The 20,677-nt window shown below is 40.8% G+C and overlaps 1 protein-coding gene across 1 annotated transcript in view; it reads left to right on the forward strand.

The window, feature by feature from the left end:
- Window positions 1–20,677, forward strand: part of umodl1 (uromodulin-like 1) — a 116,600-nt gene that overhangs the window by 15,272 nt on the left and 80,651 nt on the right. The window contains exons 4-7 of the mRNA XM_073047626.1: window positions 4,169–4,266; window positions 7,129–7,315; window positions 14,727–14,867; window positions 17,362–17,475. Of these exons, the coding sequence (XP_072903727.1) occupies window positions 4,169–4,266; window positions 7,129–7,315; window positions 14,727–14,867; window positions 17,362–17,475 (540 nt within the window). The remainder of the gene's footprint in view (window positions 1–4,168; window positions 4,267–7,128; window positions 7,316–14,726; window positions 14,868–17,361; window positions 17,476–20,677) is intronic.

Genomic DNA, 20,677 nt, shown 5'->3' on the forward strand with positions numbered 1-20,677 from the left:
GTGAAGCATGTTGTTTGCATCAACGATCAACACACCCCGAGAATGTGCTGGGGCAGTCCACAAGAGTCGCCAAGCTCCCAGTGCTAACATAACATGCCCACAACTTACTAACCCTAACCCATACATTTTTGGAATGTGGGAGGAAACCCACACATTCACTGGGAGAACATACAAGCTCCTTACAGACAGCAGTAAGAATTGAACCCAGTTACTGGGTTACCAGTTAGCATTACGCTAACCACTACACTCCTGTGCCATGGGTGGCAGAGCAGCATAGTGGTTAGCACAACAGTACAGGCGAGCCGGGTTCAATTCCCACCGTTGCCTGTAGGGAGTTTGTGTGTTCTCCCTGTGACCCTGTGGGTTTCCTCCGGGTGCTTCAGTTTCCTCCCACAGTCCAAAGATGCTCTGGTTGGTAGTTTAGTTGGTCATTGTAAATTGACCTGTGATTAGGCTAGGATTAAAGAGCAGGGGGTTGCTGGGTGGTGTGGCTCAAAGGGCTTTTAGGGCTTATTCTGTGCTGCATATAAATCAATCAATAAAGAGATGCATATGCTACTGTGCCACCTCTATTCTCCCCAATCATCTTCAGGTGGGGTGTTCTCCGAAACTGTTTTATGATATTTCAGGAGTGTGAATCTTCTATGTGATTGTACAGTATTCAGTGTAATTGGCAATGGGGCCATTGGAAAGACGGGAGAGTGGTTTACAGCAAGGTGTGACTTGGAGTTGTTCTCAATAGTATCTGCCAAATGGAACTGGATAAAATTTGTAGGAAAAAGAGCAAGTGAGTGGAAGTGAGTTTTTGACAGTGCTGACAAAAAGCTGATAAAGTGCTGCTGGCTCGAACCTGCTCGTTGTGTTGACGTATTTACGGTGCCTTGAAGTGCATGGTAAAAAGATGATGAGCATCTCATGCATTTAAATGAAATAATGAAGGCAATTATCCATTTCAAATTTATCAGCTTTCCACTATTATGTTCTGTGAATAGATGCCACAGCCATGAAGAATGCTGCTTGGGCCTTCTTCGCCGGGTAAAAAATGTTTGGCAACAATGGTTTCATAAAAAAACACAAGCCTTTAAATCCTGGGCCAGTCTTTAAATCTGTATGGAGTGCATTTCATTGCACTTTGTATCACAAGAAAATGTTGCACCAGTCAACTGAACTAATTATTCACAAAGACAGTCAGCTCTGCTAATTAACTGAGATCAGACACCGTCTCAGTGGAATCTGCCCCGTGACTTAGTCACTCAGTCGTCAGAGGGAATTGAGAATGCAGTAAACACAGTAAGGTTCCATGTAACACCCATGGAGAATGCCCTCTTTATTTAAACATCTTGGCAAATTATTTTCATTATTCATTCTGTTGGTACCAGGGGGTGGTGTCTAAACATATGGTGTTGTTCATACAATGCGAAAATATCCCTGTAGTGCTGGTGTATGCTTTCTTGTTGAACATAATAAGCCAATGTTTTTGGAAAGACTTGGCTGCTTTAACTGAGCTTTTCAACTTGGTCTTTCTTTAGTTGTGACATAATTGGGAACTTCTGAATCTCATGCACCCTGACACCTGTTGGATTAGGGTCTAAATCAGGGGTCCCAACCTTTTTATGCCATTGACCCTTGCCATTAGCCAAGGGGTCTGTGGAGTCCAGATTTGAAAACCCTGGTCTAAATCTTTATTTTTATTACAATTTAACTCTCTTTATGTTTGCTTATATTCGGGTTCAGATTCACTTATTCATTACGTGTGCATCAAAACTTGCAGGGAAATGTGTCGTTTGTGTATATGTTTGTATAATCACCTGTATGTATGGAAATGCTCAGCTGATTTTGAGTGATTTGCAGTATACATCTAGTTCTGTTCAGTACTTTTGTAGTTTCTATGTCTATAAGCCTGAGATGTCATTGCAGCATAAGTCAAGACTGTCCTCGCTGCCTCACAAGCTGTTATCAGTGAGGCTTCCTTATCTGTCCAGCTTGAACCATTTTTCAGTATAAAGACCGACCAGGAAGCAGGTTCTTCGTTAGAGTGAACTGGTTACAGTCAGTCAGTTTGTTACAAACCACTCTTATTTCCTAATAATGAATATCCAACAGAACAGCGGTAATCAAAAAGTTTGTGCCTCATTCTTGATTTCCATTGACAGGCTGATGTTCTGGCTCCGAAGCTTGTGGTTCAGAGGCTCAGGGAGGAGGGACTGAGGGAGGCTGGTGAACTATGATTACGCTTTAGCTTCCTGTATATCCAGAAGAGGTCAATCTCAACACTGTCAGCTTGCCAGGGGAACTGTTCCAGTGACAGGGCCATGTGATGCCAAACGTACACAACCCCAACACTACGTCGTAATGGAACACCCCTTGCACTACCATGGACTTGTCTCCAATTATGGCTTCCTTTTTGCACTCTGGTCTTGCTTTGTATATTTTTTTTTCCTGTCAATCTTCAATTATTCTTGTTTAATTTATATTCTGAGTTGTTGTCCGTACCTCCATGCCTGGGATGCTGCTGCAAGCAAATGTTTCATTGTACCCATATCTAATCATCCTTGTGCACATGATGATAAATTCAACTTGAAGTTCCATACACACATAATATAAAGGCAATGCTTATAATATTTTAATAATATGGAACCCTTCAAACCTGTCACCAGTTCAGGACTTCCTTTCCTCTCTGGATTCAAATTCTGAGCAACAATCATATAACATCAGGACAAAAACAATGTAATTCCTATCTACTCTCAGAGAACCTGCAAACACACTGGAACGCATTGACTAAGGACATTAAGCTATGTTAAACAGCAACAGCTAAAATGGAATTGTAAGTGTGCTTGAAAAGGAAACACATTGCTTGGCCTGAGCAAAGGGATAGCAGGAGGAGAATTAATTTGACAGATCCTACACAGAACTGAAACAAGCAAATTGGGATGAATGTTTTCTTTCCTTGTTGTAGGACTATAATCTTGCTTATCTCTAAAGGAGCCATTCTGACCGGTGATCAGGGCCATGCTGATTTCTCCCATCCTTGGTTTATTTATGGACTGCATGCTACCATCCAGGCTGAGTTTAGCTCATTGATGATCATACCCAAGACATCCCCAGTCCACGGGACAGGATTAATTTCCAGTGATCTAATACATAGCAGCATTCATGGTGAATGCAGTAACCCAGTGGGATTTTGGCTAAATAGGGTTAGATCTTAGAAACATGCAGATGATCTGCAGATGTCAGGCCGTATTGCTCTAAATCCATAGCCAGCAGAGATTAACTCATTCTATGAATGGACATTAGCTCACAGGTTTTCCTAAGAAATTGTTTTACACTTCAGTAAAATCCTATAACATAAGAAAATACTCATGACTACAATTACACAGATGTAAATTTCAGCAGCAATGAGGCCCCATCCTGCAGTCTTCTGAATTGATCCAATGACAAATTGCTCAGCACAAATCTCCTAGTGGCTTAAAACTGATGTGGAATAGCAGTTTTTGTGAATAGGTGCTGCGCATGTTCAGATCCTCTTAACTTCCCAGAATTTTTAACGCAACTTTCCCCAGGTTCAAACAAATTAGCAGATACAAAGATTAGCAGATACCATCAAGGTCCTGAATCAGAGTGGTTAACTTCACTCACCTCAACAGTGATTCCACAACCTAAAGACTCACTTTAAGGACTCTACAACTCACGTTCTCAATATGGCATATTACTTATTTATTATAATTATTAGTCTTTCTATTTTATATTTGTATGGTTTGTCATCACTTGCACATTGTTTGTCTGTCTTTGTTGTTTGCAGTTTTTAATAGATGCTGTTGTGTTTCTTTGTTTCTGCTGTAAATGCCTGCGGGGTAATGTATACTGACATTTTCATACTTTGATAATACGTTTATCATGAAATTTACTTTGAACTTTGCAGATTCACACCACACACACACACACACACACACACTTGCACAATAATATTCTACAACATAATTCTTACAGAATATACTATTTATAGCAAGGCAAAAGGAAAACTAAAACAACATGTAAACAAAGGGTTAAACATCAAAATAAAGTTCATGAAGTAGTGGTTTTGCTCTGTCACTTGACATTCTTTACCTGATTGTTGCTGGTTCACTGACTGTGTGCAGCTTATGACGTTTCTTGCTTTGTCTCATTACAGTGGATGAAGGATACTTCAATTTGTTGATTGAAGTGAAACAGGACTTCGAGCAGGTTGAGTGGGATCTGATGAATCATCTGAGATTTTTGCATTCAGTGGTATGTTAATTCTCTATTAATCACTATTTTAACACAATTAATTAATTGATAAACCTGATTCTGATATGCGTCTGCATTGTGGACAGCGAGTGAGAAGGGGGCAGGGAGTGGGGAATCCTTGTTGGAGAAAGAGGAAGGGAGAGGGGAGGGAGTGGGAAGCTAGAGAAAGACATTTTGTAATGATAAAAAAAAAACCCAATTGTTTGGAAGCAAGTGAACTTGCCTGGTGCCTCAGGGCTGGGTGCGTCTGCTCCTACGCCACCCCTCATCTCGGCATTCCTTCTCTGTACGCCCATCTTGCGGCGCTCTACCCTCAGCATTTCCCAGCATCCTTTCCCCCTGCCAGATTTACAAACTTGCTCCCTGCTCTATGTTGACAAACACACCCTAGCTATATGTGCCTAAGACTAGTACTGCATATATATATTGTATATCTTAATACATTTCAATTCCCACATATATATCTCTACTTTCCACAAAACAAACAATTTAGGCTAAGAAACCTTGGCATCTGAGGTATACCTACTAAAAGAACAAAAACTATTAGTCCTGATTTTAGTGTTAATGATAGAGTAACTTCCAACACTTAGACAAAATGTTCCGAAAAATTCAAGAGTAAACTCAAGTGTAATTAACAACAAAACTGGTTTTAAGGAACGATGCTTAATTTACTGCATACATGTGTATGGTTGAATGACAATTTGACTTGAACTTGAACTGGAAATCCACAAGCTACTGTCAGTGATAACTTAATTTTTCACAGTGCTGAAGGTTTGTTGATGAAAATCCTTTCAAATAATTGAATTGAACTTTAATTTTTATGCACTAAATTGTAAAATCTCAGGTAACATAGCATTGTTAGATATTAGCAGCGCATTGATGTCTGAAAACTCCAAAATATACTCTCTGGCCTTAAAAGATGTATATATTTTATTTCCCCGATGATTTGCCTATTTTTAAATAATTAAGATATTTATGTTATTTTAGGAAGGGTATCTTCTATTTCAGTTTCTATCTCTTTATCTCACACAATGTTCTTTGAAAATTGGAGCTTTCTGCTTTTCGGTTTGCAGTTTGTGAAAGTTCATCGAAGTGATTGACAGGTCAGTCTGCTGAAAGACATCACCAGTGGGTTACTGCGAGAGAAAGTGTGGCCATAGTAACAAGTAGGTCTCAGAGGTTGTACACTACATCTCTAGAGCCAGAATATCCATCGTGATCTGTGATGCTCTTTCCCCACTTTAATAGAATTTTAAAACTATTGCGTTGCTGGAATTAATTAAAATTGTAGCATTTAAAATGGAAACAAATCAAATTTATTGAAATTGTTGGAATACTAAGGAATAACTAAAATAAGTAAAAAGCACCGAAGCTTTCCTGCCGATCTCTATTCTTGGAATCAAATGAATAAAGTCTGAAATCCGATGGCAGGGGGCAGGATTGCAGAACAATTCCCTATGTAACCATGTGAAAACTCAAAAATGCAATGCTCCATGGTTTTAGGAATTGCTTCATCATGGTTTTTAAATTTCACAAAAAACTGTGAAGCAACGGCATTAGCTACCCTTGTAGCAGGCGTGAGAGCTTCACAGAACTGAACCTGTGTAACACTGTGCTAGAATTGACATTCCTAATTTCAGACAGAGCTGTATTTTTTTTTATCAACTTCAAAGTGTCAAGTTCAAAGCACACAATTAGCAAAGTACATATATGTCACCATGTACAACTCTGAGATTCGTTTTCTCATGGGCATTCTCAGTAAATCCAAGAACCATAATCGAATCAATGAAAGACCACACCCAATATGTGTGGACAAACAACCAATGTGCAAAAGACAACAAACTGTACAAATACAAAAGAGGGGAAAATTAGCGATATATATCGTGAACGTGAGATGACGAGTCCTTGAAAGTGAGTCCATAGGTTGTGGGAAAAGTTCAGTGATGGTGCAAATGAAGTTGAATGAAGTTATCCCCACTGATTCAAGAGCCTGAAATTTGCAGGGTAATAACTGTTCCTGAACATTGCTAGCATGAGTCCTGAGGCTTCTGTGCCTTCTTCCTGATGACAGCAGTGAGAAGAAAGCAGGACCAAGGTGGTGGGAGTCCCTGAAGATGGATGCTGCTTTCCTGCGACAGTAGATGTGCTCAATCGAGGGGAGGGCATTACCAAATTCATATCATATAGATCAGTGGGTGAGACCTATTACTAACACATGGTTGTGGCTGAATGCTAAAGGAAAATTCAAACTATGTAAGGTATTGCCTGAATTCATCAATTGTCCTTCAATATAGTAGAGACAGTAAGCATGAAGTGGTGTTAAAGCAGCTATTCTCTCAGAATCAGATTTAATATCACTGACTTATAAAACACATCATCTGTTGTTTTGCGGCAGCAGCTCGGAGCAAAGAGTATAAATTACGAAGATAAATTAACAGTACAAAAATAAAGCTACAGTGACATAGGGTTCATGGTGATTGACGGGAAGAAGCTGTTTCTGAATTGTTGAGTGCGGGTCTTCTGGCTCCTATATCCCCTACCCGATAGTAGCAAGGAGAAGAGGGCATGTCCCAGATGAAGATCCATAGTGAAAGATCCTCCTTCTCGAGGCAGCGCCTCTTGAAGGTGTTCTTGATGACAGGATAGGGTTTTACCCTTAATGGTGTTGGCTGAGTCTGCAACCCTCTGCAGCCTCTTACAATGTTGCATATTGGAGCCTCGGTACCCAGCAGTGAAACAACCAGTCAGGATGCTCTCCACCATACATCTGATGATTTTGGTAATGGTTTATGGTGACGTAGTGAATCCCTTCAAGTCCTTAATGAGTTAGAGCTACTGCTGACACATCTGCATTTATTACAGGTGACCGGTGCTCTGCATTCCATGAACTGTTCAATCTATCACCTCCACACCCAGCCAGATGGAGGGAGCAAGATCCTGTCAAAGCTCCTACTGGGCACCAGACCTCCGGCAACATTGGGGAATGTGTCTAAAGAGTTACAGAAGGTTTTGATAAACATTGATGAACTTTGTCACTTGGAAACCAAAGGTAAATTTCTATACATTTATGTTGACATGCAGTACATTGACAGTTTTATGTAGTGCTTGCTATTGAGGGGGTTAGTCTTGCTTTGGAGGAAATACAGTGCATACTGATTCTTGGAATGGGGTGATGGATGGGTGATGAGATGATTAAATTTATCTTTGCTAGAACTTAGAGGAAGTGCACAAAGTTCTAATGGGACTGGACAAAGTAGATGCAGAAAGGATGTTCCAGATGGCAAGGGGTCCAAGATGAGGGTCCACAGTCTGAAGATAAAGGGTAAAACATTTAAGACAGATGAGGAGAAATTACTTCTCCTAAAAAAAGGTGAAGGGGAACCTGTGGAATTCTCCACCACAGTATATACACTCAGTGGCCACTTTATTAGGTACATCTGAACACCTGCTCATTAATGCAAATATCTAACCAGCCAACACATGCAACTCAATGCCTGAAAGCATGCAGACAATGTCAGCAACTTCAGTTGTTCCTCAGAGCAAACATCAGAGTGGGGAAGAAATATCATCGAACTGAATGTTGTTGTGTATTTAATATTTCAGTAATATTTGAGTGATATTGTAAATATATTGTTTGATTAAGCTTTCTTTGTTTACATATTACATTACAGGTTATATGTAAGAAGTATGTGAATGGCATATGTCATTTCACCACCACGCTATATGTGAACACCTCACTAAAGAAAAGAAACTAAATACGTACACATCCCCAACTCCATTGTTTTTCTTTTGATTAATTTCTGGAGTTACAAAACCTAACAGTGGCAATGAGATAGTTTTAAAGTGGAACAGAGATGACTACCCACCTGTTGAATTGCAGCATTTTTTATTACTTCGGAAGAGAAGAAAGACATTTGAGTTAAAATATAAGTGCAGCATGTGTCTCTTCAGGAGGGGAGAGAGATGGCTGAGTTAAGAAAAATGGCAGAAAATGGATGAAATTAATGGGTTCATAAACAGGAGCACTGGGGGGAATAATAATAATAAATAAATAAAGCAGAAGTGGTTGGCTATATCAGAAAGACGCATTTGATTGCACAACAGATAGTTGGATGCTGTATACTGAGTGAATTGAGCAGTATCTTGAAGCAAATGAAATAGGCAAAGAAAAGTGAGTGCCAGTGTTACTGAGTGTCATGGGGGAAAGCATACAACTTATATAGCAGTTTGAGTACAGGCGGCCCTCCTTATCTGCGAGGGATTGGTTCCGGGAGCCCTCGCGGATACCAAAACACGTGGATGCTCAAGTCCCTTATTCAACCTGTCTCAATGCGGTGGATCTTAGGACCCAGCGGAACCCCAGACCTTATTTAACCTGTCTCAGTGCGGTGGACATTAGGACCCGGCGGAACCCCAGACCTTATTTAACCTGTCTCAGTGCAGTGGACATTAGGACCTGGCACCAGAGCTCTGAATGCGCAGTGTTTCTGTTCACGAAAGTAATCACGATCACGATTGAAAACAAAGTGGAAATAATAAAACGATCGGAAAGAAGTGAAATGCCATCGGTCATTGGAAAAGCGTTAGGCTACAGTCGGTCAACGGTCGGAACAATTTTAAAGGATAAAGTGAGAAAGGCCCTGCCCCCATGAAAGCTACAATTATTACTAAGCAACGCAGTGGTTTAATTATTGGGTTTTGGGGTTTTGGGTTTTTGATCCTCCACATCAACCAGGCACTGATGGAGAGTGCACTCGGGAGTGATCTGTCACTGGATCGAACTAGGGAACTTCTGTTCCTGAGCCCGGTGCTGAAACATACATTCTTACGTGTTTTATATGCATAGAAAGGTAAAATATATACTATATACTAAGACAAACGTTTAACTAACTGAAGCTAAATAATACTGGATGTAGCTGTTCTGACTTACTTAGTAAGAGAACTTCTGATTTTTTTTTGATCCCGATGCATGGTAACCCACGCACATCCTCCCGTGTACTTTAAATCATCCCTAGATTACTTATAATACCTAATACAATGTAAATGCTATGTAAAATAGTTATTATATTGCATTGTTTAGGGAATAATGACAAGAAAAAGAAGTCCGTACATGCTCGAACAACAAGTGCTGGAAGAGCACTTCCGGGTTTTCTCGATTCACGGTTGGTTGAATTCGCGCATGCGGAACTCGCGGATAAGGAGGGCCGGCTGTACTTCAACCAAACCAGCTGAAATGAGCTTTGGTGTTCTTGAAATTAACTTGTTTGGAGATTCATCCACTATTGGCATGCCACATCCCCTGCAAAAGGGGCAACTTAAAGTGAATTAAGAAATGTACTGGATGATGCCAAAGCAGTGAACATTTAGAACCAAAACTATTGTTGATTGCAAATGCTTATGTTTCTTAAGTGGAATCAAAATGAAGGGGAGTTTCAGCTAATGTGGCTGAATTGAAGGAATTGTCTGAGCATTGTCAGTTCAGTGATGGACTCAATGAGGAACTGAGAGATTGTTAGATTGTGGAATCTTACAAGAAAGCATTCAAAAATGGCTTTTAACTGAAGCACACCTCACATTTAAAAGTGCAATTGAAATTGCTGTTTCAATGGAAACAGCAGCCATAGACACGACTGAGTTATAGAAACCTGCTGGGCCAAACAAATTTTGTTACTGTTGTGGCAGGGGCTCACACACATCAGGCCAAAGCAGATTTAAGGGAGAAACTTGCAGTAAGTGCATCAAAGTAGGACACGTACAAAGAGCATGCCAGAGAGACAAAAATAAATGGACCGTAAAGGGAAGGGAATAAGATAAAAAGTAAAGCTGTCGTTTCAAAAAGAGCATTAATTTGCATGGTGTTGAAAAAGATGATAATAATGAGAATGACACGTGGCTGGGTAGCCTTGACGTTTACGATGTAAAAACTAACAATAGACAAGCTTACACTAGAAATGAATGGCAAAGTAATGAAAATGGAATTTGACGCTGGCTTGGTTGTTTCAGTCTTTTCCTAACATGAGATTGAATGGCATTTCAAAGATATTGAACACAAGTCTGCCGATATCCAACTAAGAGCTTATACCACCTTATACCAGAGAAAAGATAATTCCTATGGGAATGATATTCATAACTGTGCAATACAACAACCAACAAGCCACATTGGGCTTGTATGTGATAAAAACAGGACCAGCATTGTGGGGTCTTAACTGGCCGAGACAACTACAACTTGTTTGGAGATCTATCCACCATTTGCATGATATATCCCTTGCAATAGAGTCAACTTAAAGTGAATTAAGGAATGTACTGGATGATGCCAAAGCAGTGTTCAAGGATGGCATTAGAAAACTGACATTTCAAAGGTAAAATACTATTAAATGAAAATGCTACACCCAAGTTTTACAAAGCCCGCCTGGTTCCTTATACCATCTGTGATAAAGTAGCCAGTGAGCTAGATCACATGGAGGCTAAAAGAATTGTTTCCAAGGTTAAGTGGAGGCCATGGGCAATACCAGTGGTCCTCATAGCCAAGAAGAATGGATCTTCCTGGGTCTACGGTGATTTTAAGATCACCATCAATCCAGTACTGAAAGTAGATCAACACCCACTGCGCAGGATGGAGGATATCTTTGCAAACCTTTCTGGAGGAAAATACTTCAGCAAAGTGGACTTAGCTAAAGCCTACCTACAGATGGAGGTGGAAGATGTGAGCGCCCCATGAATGAAAACCCTGGCTACCTTGTTTTTCTTCAATTAATCTTTAGAATTACAAGGCATAACAAATTTGACCATGAAATCACAAACACAAGAAAACCTGCAGACAATGGCCATGCAAAGCAAAATACTGGAGGAACTCAGCAGGCCAGACAGCATCTATGGAAAAGAGTAAGCAGTTGACATTTTGGGCCGAGACCAAAACTTAGAAACTGCTGATCTCCCAGTGCTTTCATTCACACCAGTCTCTAGAGTTTATAGAGAATGGTGTGAAAAGCAAAAAAAAAACATACAGTGAGCTGCAGTTCTGTGGGCAAAAACACCTTGTTAACGGGAGAGGTCAGAGGAGAATAACCAGTTTGGTTCAAGTTGACAGGAAGGTGACAGTAACTGCATGTTGCAACAATGGTGTGCAGAAGATCATCTCTGAAGGCACAACATGTCAAAGCTTGAAGTGGATGAGCTACAGCAGCAGGAGACTGCAAGTATACACTCGGTGGCCACTTTATTAGGTACAGGAGGTACCTAATAAAGCGATCACAGTGTATAGTTAAGGAGGTATCAGTAGGTATGTTGAACAAGGTGTTAGATATTGTTCTTGGGCTAGAGGAATCAAGGGGGATAGAGAAAAATACAGAAAACTGGATGATTAACAAAGATCATACGGAATGTCAGCAAGATCAAAGGGCTGAATGCTTAACTCCTGCTCCTATTTTTTATGTATTTTTAAAAAAAATCTTAACTGTTGTGAAACCATAGAGCCCAATGAGTCTGCTCTGCCATTCAGTCATTACTGATTGATTTTCTTGCAAACGATATATGGAGGAACTTAAGGTGGTGAGTTATATGGGAGGCAGGGTTTAAGGGTCGGCACAGCATTGTGGGCCGAAGGGCCTGTACCGTGCTGTATTGTTCTATGTTCTATTAACCCTATTCTCCCACATTTTCCCCGAAACCCATAACCAACATATCAATCAAGAACACATCAATCTCTGTGTTAAATACACTGACCTCTCTGTCGATGAATTCCACGCATTCATCACCCTCTGACCTTCATCCTCTATTCTGGAGAGATATCCCTTTATTCTGAGGCTGTTTCCAAAAGTAAGGAAAGAGAAAAACTGCAGCATAGCCAAATTTTGATCACAATTCTTCATTTTTTGAAGAAACATTTGCAAAAGGTAATTTTCAGATGTGTCATTCAACAAAACAACAACAGAGCAAGAGAAAGAATTATATAGGCAGGTAACAAAATGATTGGTTAAAATTATGTTTTAACAAGGTTTTAAGGACAGGATTCCAAAGCTAAGATTTTAGATGCGAATGATGGCAAAATAGAATAAGAGGATGTAGAAGAAGCCATAAATAGAAAACTCTTGTGATCTAAAAGGCTTTCAGGATTGGAGGATGTTCTAACGATAGTGATGAGCCAGGTCTACCTCAATGGTGAAGTACTTGGTTCGGTACATAACTGTAGACAATTGGTTTTGTATTTATATTTGTGTTTTTATTGTGTTCTTCATGCTTATTATGTTTTTCCTATGCTGCATTGGGTCCAGATTAACAGTCATTTCATTCTCCTTTACAATCATGTACTGAAGAATGACAATAAACAAACTTGAATGTTGAATCTTAAATCTAGAATGTATCTTATCCACTTCTTAGCAGCGTCTCCACAAACCCTTATTCTCTCACACCCTTTTTTAGATAACGATCCCAAAACTGCTCAGCATGTTCCACGTGCAGTTTGACAAATGCATTGTAAAGCCTCAGCGTTACACAATCTTACACAAATATCTGATTACCTCATAGACACAGTGATCCATGTAGCTGGTGAATGGTAGATCGATCTATTACTGTCATATGTGCAGAGATACAGAGGGAAAACCTGATTTGAATGCCTTCGATATAGATCATTCCAAAATATGAGTACATCAAGGTATTGCAAAAGGAGGAGCAGTAACAGATTGCATGATGTGGGGTTCCAGTTACAGCTTGAGAGAAAATGCAACACAAGCAGACAATAAGTGATGGTCGTGGATCTCTGTGAGGCCAAGAGTTCATCTTTATCCTACAAAAAGAGTCTTCTAGCAGTGTGATAGAAGCTGTCCTTGAGCTTTGTGCTGCGCGTTTCCAGCTTTGGTGTTTTCTTCCCGACGGCAGAAGGAAGAAGAGAGAATGTCTGGAGTAGGCGGGATCTTTGATGTGATGATTGCTTTCTCAAGAGGAAAAGGCACAGTCTATGGAGTTGATGTTAGTGATGGATTGAGCTGTGTCCAGAACTCTCTGCAGTTTCTGGTGGTCCTGAGCAGAGTAATCACAGTGATGTAGCTAGGTAAAACACTTCTTTGTTGGCACTTATAAAGTTGTTGAGGATCAATGAGGACATGACAAATTTCCTTAGATTTCTGAGGATGTAGAGATGCCTGTGTTCTTCCCTGAGCATGGTGTCTGCTGCCTGCATCTTCTTCCTGTTTCCATTGAGTTTTCTCCAATATACCAAAGCCATACTGACAGGTTGATTGGCGAATGTAAATTACCCTTTATGTAGGTAAATCGTAAAGCTATAAAAAGGAAAATGATGGGCATGTGAGATAGAATAAAACTGTAGTGCTACAGAAAAACATTAAAATGCAACTATCACTTGAAGTTAATATTCTGGGTTGTAATTCTGGGAGCTGCCATGGATATGATGGGCTGAATTACCTTCTGCGATGCTTTAGTAAATAAATAAGTGGTATAGTTTACATTCGCTGATGTTTTGTCTGCTTTCAGTTAGGTCACTGCTGGTCCATACCACTTGTCCATTTGGGTCCACTTGGGCTCCTTGTACATTGAGCTCCTTGTACAAAATCGTTTGGTTCCCCGATAAAGGATCATCAAAACATTGAAATATTACTTCTGTTTTTCTCACCACAGATGCTGACTGACCTGCTGATTATCTTCAGTGCTTTCTATTGCTTTTTTTTCAGTAATGCCTCATTCTATGTTTAGAACTTCTATTTCATTCCCAGTCTCCTGAGCTTTTTAGATATGACAGCTCTAGATCCTCTCTGTCCTGTACATGGAAAGGTGATGTAGGTAAGAAACCAATGCCTGAACAAGAATGACAATTGGCAGAGGAAATCTTGTTCTATCAACTGTGGGTATTTCTATTGTTAACTTCTCTGACTGGAATGAGCATTTCAGTTGCAATAAAAGCAGTGAGACATGAAACCACCTTTTTTTAAAAAAAGTTTTGGTCTTTTATGTACTAATTTCTTGCATTGGTTTAACATAGTCCTAACATAATGCACAGCATCATGGGCCAGTGATCCCGTGCTGTGCTGTAATGTAATGGTCAATTATGGAAAACTCTGAACATCCTCTACATAGCACCATCCAGAGACAGAGAAGCAGTTTCAGCGACAGGTTACTATCGATGCAATGCTCCTCAGACAGGATGAAGAGGTCAATACTCCCCAATGCCATTAGGCTTTACAATTCTACCGCCAGGACTTAAGAACTTTTTAAAAGCTATTATTAATGCTTTTTGAGATAGTGATTTAGATGCATATCATATTTTTTTACTGAGTTAGTATTGTATGTAATTAGTTTTGCTACAACAAGTGTATGGGACATTGGAAAAAAGTTGAATTTCCCCATGGGGATGAATAAAGTATCTATCTATCTATCTATCTATCTATCTATCTATCTATCTATCTATCTATCTATCTATCTATGTTCTATGTTTCATAATCTCTCTGCAGATATCAATGAATGTGAACACGAGGAGTTGAATTCCTGTTCTCTAAGGGCCACCTGTTCAAACACAGATGGGTCTCACAACTGCAAATGTCAGAGTGGCTTCACTGACAGAAATCCTTCTGGACAAGGCAGAGACTGTAGAGGTAATGGTACCTCCAGTTAATTGCGGAGTGAAAATGTTTCTCCTTTATGTCTAACCAAGGTCAGAGTGTGTTAAGGATTTTTTTAATCGTACCTCTGATTTGAGTAATAATGGCATAGACAACTTTATTGCCTACTCCTTATTGGGTAGAGAAGGTGGCGTTGAGCTATCTTCATGAAACCCTCACAGAGTGTAAGGGGAAACACACTTCTCTCTGCCCCACTGACAATGAAGGAATCCGAATATGTTCCAAAGTCAGGATAATGTGTCTTGTAGAAGAATCTGCCGGTAATATTGTTCCCATGCAACTTCACCTCTTGTCCTTCCAGATAGCACAGACCAAGGCTGATGAAAACTGAGAAATTGCAGTACATGGAAATAATGGGCTGAATGGCCTTAGTCTTTGCTGTGGATTTCTATGATGACGCACACTGCAGCTATTGAACTCTGTAAAAGTCAGGAGGAAATATTCAGGGCTTCCACCAAACAGGTCACAAATAGCAAAATAGATTACTTGCTATCAAATATAAAATTAATGAAGTCACAAGCAATTCTGAAGGTGCTGGAAATCTTGAACAACACACATGAAATGCTGGAGGAACTCAGCAAGTCAGGCAGCATCGATGGAGGGAAATAAACAATCAGCGTTTCAGACCAAGACCCTTCAGATAATGAATTAATTGCTACCTAACCTACTGAGTTCCTGCAGAATTTTGTTGATAAATTAATGGGGTCTTAAATTCCCTAGAGTCTGGCTAGCATAGAATCTGAAACATCAAAAAATTGGACTTAATCTCCAAAAATTGTCTAGAATCTAGCAACAGATTTACTTTCTTATTGAATAATATGTTTCTGAGCCAGATGTGGAGACGTTAGAAAGTTGATCCAAGAGATAGAGGGAATTCCAGGGGTTAGATTCAAGGCAGCTGAAGACATGGCCACAATGGAGAAAGGTTTAAAATGAGGCATCACAAGAGACCAGAAAATTAGTGTTGAGATCTCAGAGGTGATGTAGGACTGGAGGAGTTCAGGCTGTTGGGGAGCAGTGGTGATTTATAGTTTGATTAAGGAGTGGGAGTGGAATGGCAGTTGATATCCTGAAGATGAATTTAAACATTAATTGGCAGCTAGGCCAATGGCCAGAGTTTGTCAACATGCTGGGTGCTCTTGAAGAAGTTGGTTTTAAATTAATTCAGATGAAAGGACGTTAGAAAGTGGGAGGTGAGCTGAGAGAACAGTGAATTAACAAAGTCATTGGTGAGAGATTTAGCAGCAGACGAACAGGAGCGGGGTAGAGATGGGTGAGTTTCAGAAATGAGATTAGGTGGTCTTTATTGGAGGAGAGGATATATACTGGGAAGCTCTGCACAGTCATCACTTTGGTCCTACAGTAGAATGTTGCCTTGGAGTATGGGGATCTACAACCCATTGACCCAAAGGGTTAACGTATGAGGAGCGTTTGATGGCTCTGAGCCTGTAATCACTGGAGTTTAGAAGAATGAGGGGGATTTCATTGAAATCTATCAAATATTGAAAGACGTAGATAGAGTGGATGTACAGAGGACTTTTCCAATAGTGACAGTCTCGGACCAGAGGGCACAGTCTCAGAATAGAAGGACGCCCCTATAGAACTGAGATGAGGAGAAATTTCTTTAGCCAGAGGGTGATGAATCTGTGGAATTCATAACCTTGGAGGTCAAGTGATTGGGTATATTTAAGGCAGAGGTTGATAGGTTCTTCATTAGTAAGGTTATCAAAGATTATGGGGAGAGGGCAGGAAAATAAGTTGAGAGGGATATTAAATGTTACCAGTTCTACCATGTTCTACAAGTCTGTTGTCACCAGTACAATCTTCTTTGCAGTGGTGTGCTGGGGCAATGGTATCAACACGGGTGATGTCAGCAGGCTCAATAAACTTGTTAGAAAGGCTGGCTCTGTTATAGTCAAATTGGACATACTAGAGGCTGTGGTAGAACAAAGGATGCTATGGAAAATCCTGGCAATTCTGGACAATGTCTCTCACCCTCTGCATGCCGCCTTGAGTGAACAGAGGAGCACTTTCAGTAATAGACTAAGACAACTGCGCTGCTCCAAAGAGTGCTGTATGAGGTCATTCTTACCCTTGGCCATTAGGCTCTGTAATGAGTCAACCTATAGCCAGGGGAAGTGATGATCCCCTCCTGTTAGACTGTTTGAGGTAACTTTTTTTTATTCTTTCTACTTCTCTTCTAATATTTATATCTGTGCACTTGTAATGCTACTGTGACATTGTACTTTCCTTTAAGATCAATCAAGTATCTATCTAAATCAGACTCGATGGGCCAAATGGCCTGACTCTGCTCCTGTACTTTATGGGCTCAGAACTGGGCTGGATTAAACTGATCCTGGCTCTGTAGTCTCTGCTAATTTTTTTAATGATATGTTGGATGCTGTTTTTCATCATTTCACAGCAAATATAAATATTAAACTTTCACAAAACCCTGTTATTTTTGCAGAAGTGACCACGGCAGTTCTGATTCCTGAATCCACGTCAAGTACTGCAGCTCCGATCGTAATGGATCCAGAAAGATCAACACCTAACACCCCATCGACTGAATCTCCATCGTGTTGTATGTACTTCTCTTCCCTCAAGAGTTTTCCCATATTTGTTTCAAAGCACACTCACAATTCTAAGTCTGGCAGAGTGGCCCTTGGAAGGAATGGCAGTCCATGTTTCAGTCCACTGCTCTTAATTTTCCAGCTGCATTGAGCATCTGAACACAATGAGCCACACTTTGTTAATTTGGTTCTTTCTCTATATTGTCACTTATCTGTAATGCCTCTCAGGGTTCATCCATCTAACATGATTGATAGCACTAACCTACTGTATCACATCTCTGGTGTCAGTGGCAGGTCGTGACTTGATATGGGAAACACCACTGCGAGAGCTCCTCATGTATCATTACTCAAGGCTACCAGTCTATCCAATTCCTCATGGAGTCCTGAGTCATGGGGAGAGACAGAATGGAAAAAGGCTCTTGCCATCGACTATCCATTTTTACGTTAATCCTTTTGTTGCCCATTTTATCGTGTCCACATTCCTGTTAACTCCACCCTCCTACTACTACTTCCTGCCCATTACGCTGCTGGTGTTTGGGGCAGCAATGAAGGTCCTTCATCTCTGGCAGTGGTCAGGGCTTCCTTCACCATGTCAGTAGCTTCCTCTCAGTTTTCTCTACTGTCAGTCACACAAGTCCTGGGTAGAGACTCAGGAATTCCGTCGCACTCAGATTCTTCATTGCTGTCTCCCCAACAATTTTGTTTTACCAGTCAGGGCTTCTAGTCCTGAGCTGAACTCTCGAACCTGGAGGACTGGTGAACTGCTATTTGTCTGGCTTCAACCCTTGTACCTGTTTGGCATGGGTGACCCTACCACGAGCCAAAGCATAAAGTCCTGACTCCAGCCAGCATAGATCTCCGGGTCAATTGAGGCACGCTAGCCTCTAAACCCTACGACAAGGTTTGATCCTCTTGGAAGATTAACTCCATCCACGTAAACCAATTTACCTCATTACCCCTCCCCCCCCATCTCCCCCGGGTTTCGCAATTATTCTGCACTAAAGGGACAATTTGCAGTTACCAAACAATTCACAACCTTTTGGTAACGTGGGAGGAGATTGCAGCAGCCCAAGGAAATTCATGCACACATGCGTGAACTTGCAGCTCCTCCCAGACATTGCCAGAGGCCAGGTATGAATCTGAGTTATTGAATCTGTGAGTTAGCAGAACTATCTGCAGTGCATGCCTCTGTTGTTCAATGACTGGCATTTATTGATTCATGATGACTGACATGAACTGATCCATCCTGTTCAAATGCTGTAATCATCCACACTGTAACTTCTGCATAATTGCTGAGAGGTATAGATTTATCCAGTGCCTTAGGTTAGATAATTAAAAGTAAGAAAGTTACTCTTGCGTCACCACTATAAATGCCTTCACTTTTGGTACTGCTTTACCGGAATAGGATATTTTCTCTGAATAGAGCGAGCAATGCTAAACTTCTGCTGCTGTTCCACGCCCAACATTGATCGGTGCTCAGTCCTCCAGCAGAGGCGGGATCTCCCTGTGGCCACACACTTCAATTCCACAGACCACTCCCATTCCGATATGTCTGTCCATGGCCTCCTCTACCGTCAAGATGAGGCCACATGCAGTTTGATGGAGCAATACCTTATCTCCCTCCTAGGTAGCCTCCTACCTGCTGGCATGAACATTCAACTCACAGACCTCCGTTGATACCCCTGCCCCCTTACCCCATCCCTATCTATAATTTTAGTCTGGTTCTCTTTCTCTCTCTTTTCCCCCCCTCACTTTAATCTCCCCCCAGCCCTAACTTTCTTTCTCTTTTATTTCCCATAATTCTCCACCTTCCCCCTAGCCCATTTCCCTTCAGCCTATCACTTCCCAGCTCTCTACTTCCTCCCTCCCCCCACTTCTTATCCCCCTTCGACCATCCCATGTTACTTCACTCCTGATGAAGGGTTTCGGCCCGAAACGTCGTCACTACCTCCTCCCATAGATGCTGTCTGGCCTGCTGAGTTCTGCCAGCATTTTGTGTTTTTATTTATTTCCAGCATCTGCAGATTCACTCGTGTTGCCGTTGATCATAATATGATGTCTTCATAGTAAATCAGAGTAATTGAAAGCTTCAGTGTGAAACCATGTCACACAGCTTGTCAAATTGCAGTAACTTCTTCTTCATATTAATTGAATTTGTGCTTCATCCAAACTTCAACATGTTTAAGATACTCTCTAGCTTCTTCTTATTTTCTTGAGCCAATACTTGAGGTGAAGAACTCCACATTTCTAAGCTTACTTGGAATTTTTTTTTTTAAAGATTACTACTAAATTGTGCTTTCCCATTATTATCCGACTGACCTCTAGGCATGATCACCACTATTTGGGGCAGCACGATAGCATAGTGGTTAGCATAACGCAGTACCACCGACCTGGGTTCAATTCCGGCCACTGCCTGTACGAAGTTTATATGTTCCCTCCAAGACAGCATGAGTTTTCACCGGTTTCCTCCCAGTGTCCAGAGACGTACTGGTCGGTAGGTTGATAGGTCATTGTGAATTGTCCTGTGATTAGGCTAGGGTTAATTTGGGGATTGCTGGGCAGTGCAGCTCAAAGGGCTGGAAGGACACATTCTGCACTATATTTCAATAAATAAATAAATTTTGTTAGGTCACCGCATAACTATGTCTGATGCTAGCCTTAAAATTTTCTTGAGTGTCTCCGAAAAGATCTTTGTTATTGCTTCTTACATGGTAACTTAACAAGCACCATGGAAACGAGTGCATTTTTGCTGCAGTTGCTGCTCCAGTCAGTAGCTGTGCCTGCAATGAAGTCTGTAGGTTTGGACTTGTCCTCGGAAGTCTATTTTCATTCTGCCGAGTAACTTTATTTTATTGAAATACGTCACGTTTCTCCCATGGGTATGTGTGTCCTTTACAAATCTGAGCTAGCGTAAAACTATGCAAGGATCAAAAGTTGCCCCATGTCCTTTTTACCCACTACCCAGGGCAGGGTGACAAACCTTTGACAAGCATATCCAAAATGGCATGTGCAAAAATGTTGCTGGCAAGTGCTCAGTTCTTTTAACTCCACCCATAATGAGGGGATACTTAAGGATTATCTTTACTACCAAATGAAGGAGTGAATAATTTTACTACAACACAAGAGCAGAAAACATCTCACCCTGACCTGGCGCCAGCTAGGTGGTTGCAGGAACACGTGACATTAGATGATTCATTTGAAATCTTTGCAGAC

Source organism: Hemitrygon akajei, chromosome 5, assembly GCF_048418815.1.
Source record: "Hemitrygon akajei chromosome 5, sHemAka1.3, whole genome shotgun sequence".
Lineage (NCBI taxonomy): Eukaryota > Metazoa > Chordata > Chondrichthyes > Myliobatiformes > Dasyatidae > Hemitrygon > Hemitrygon akajei.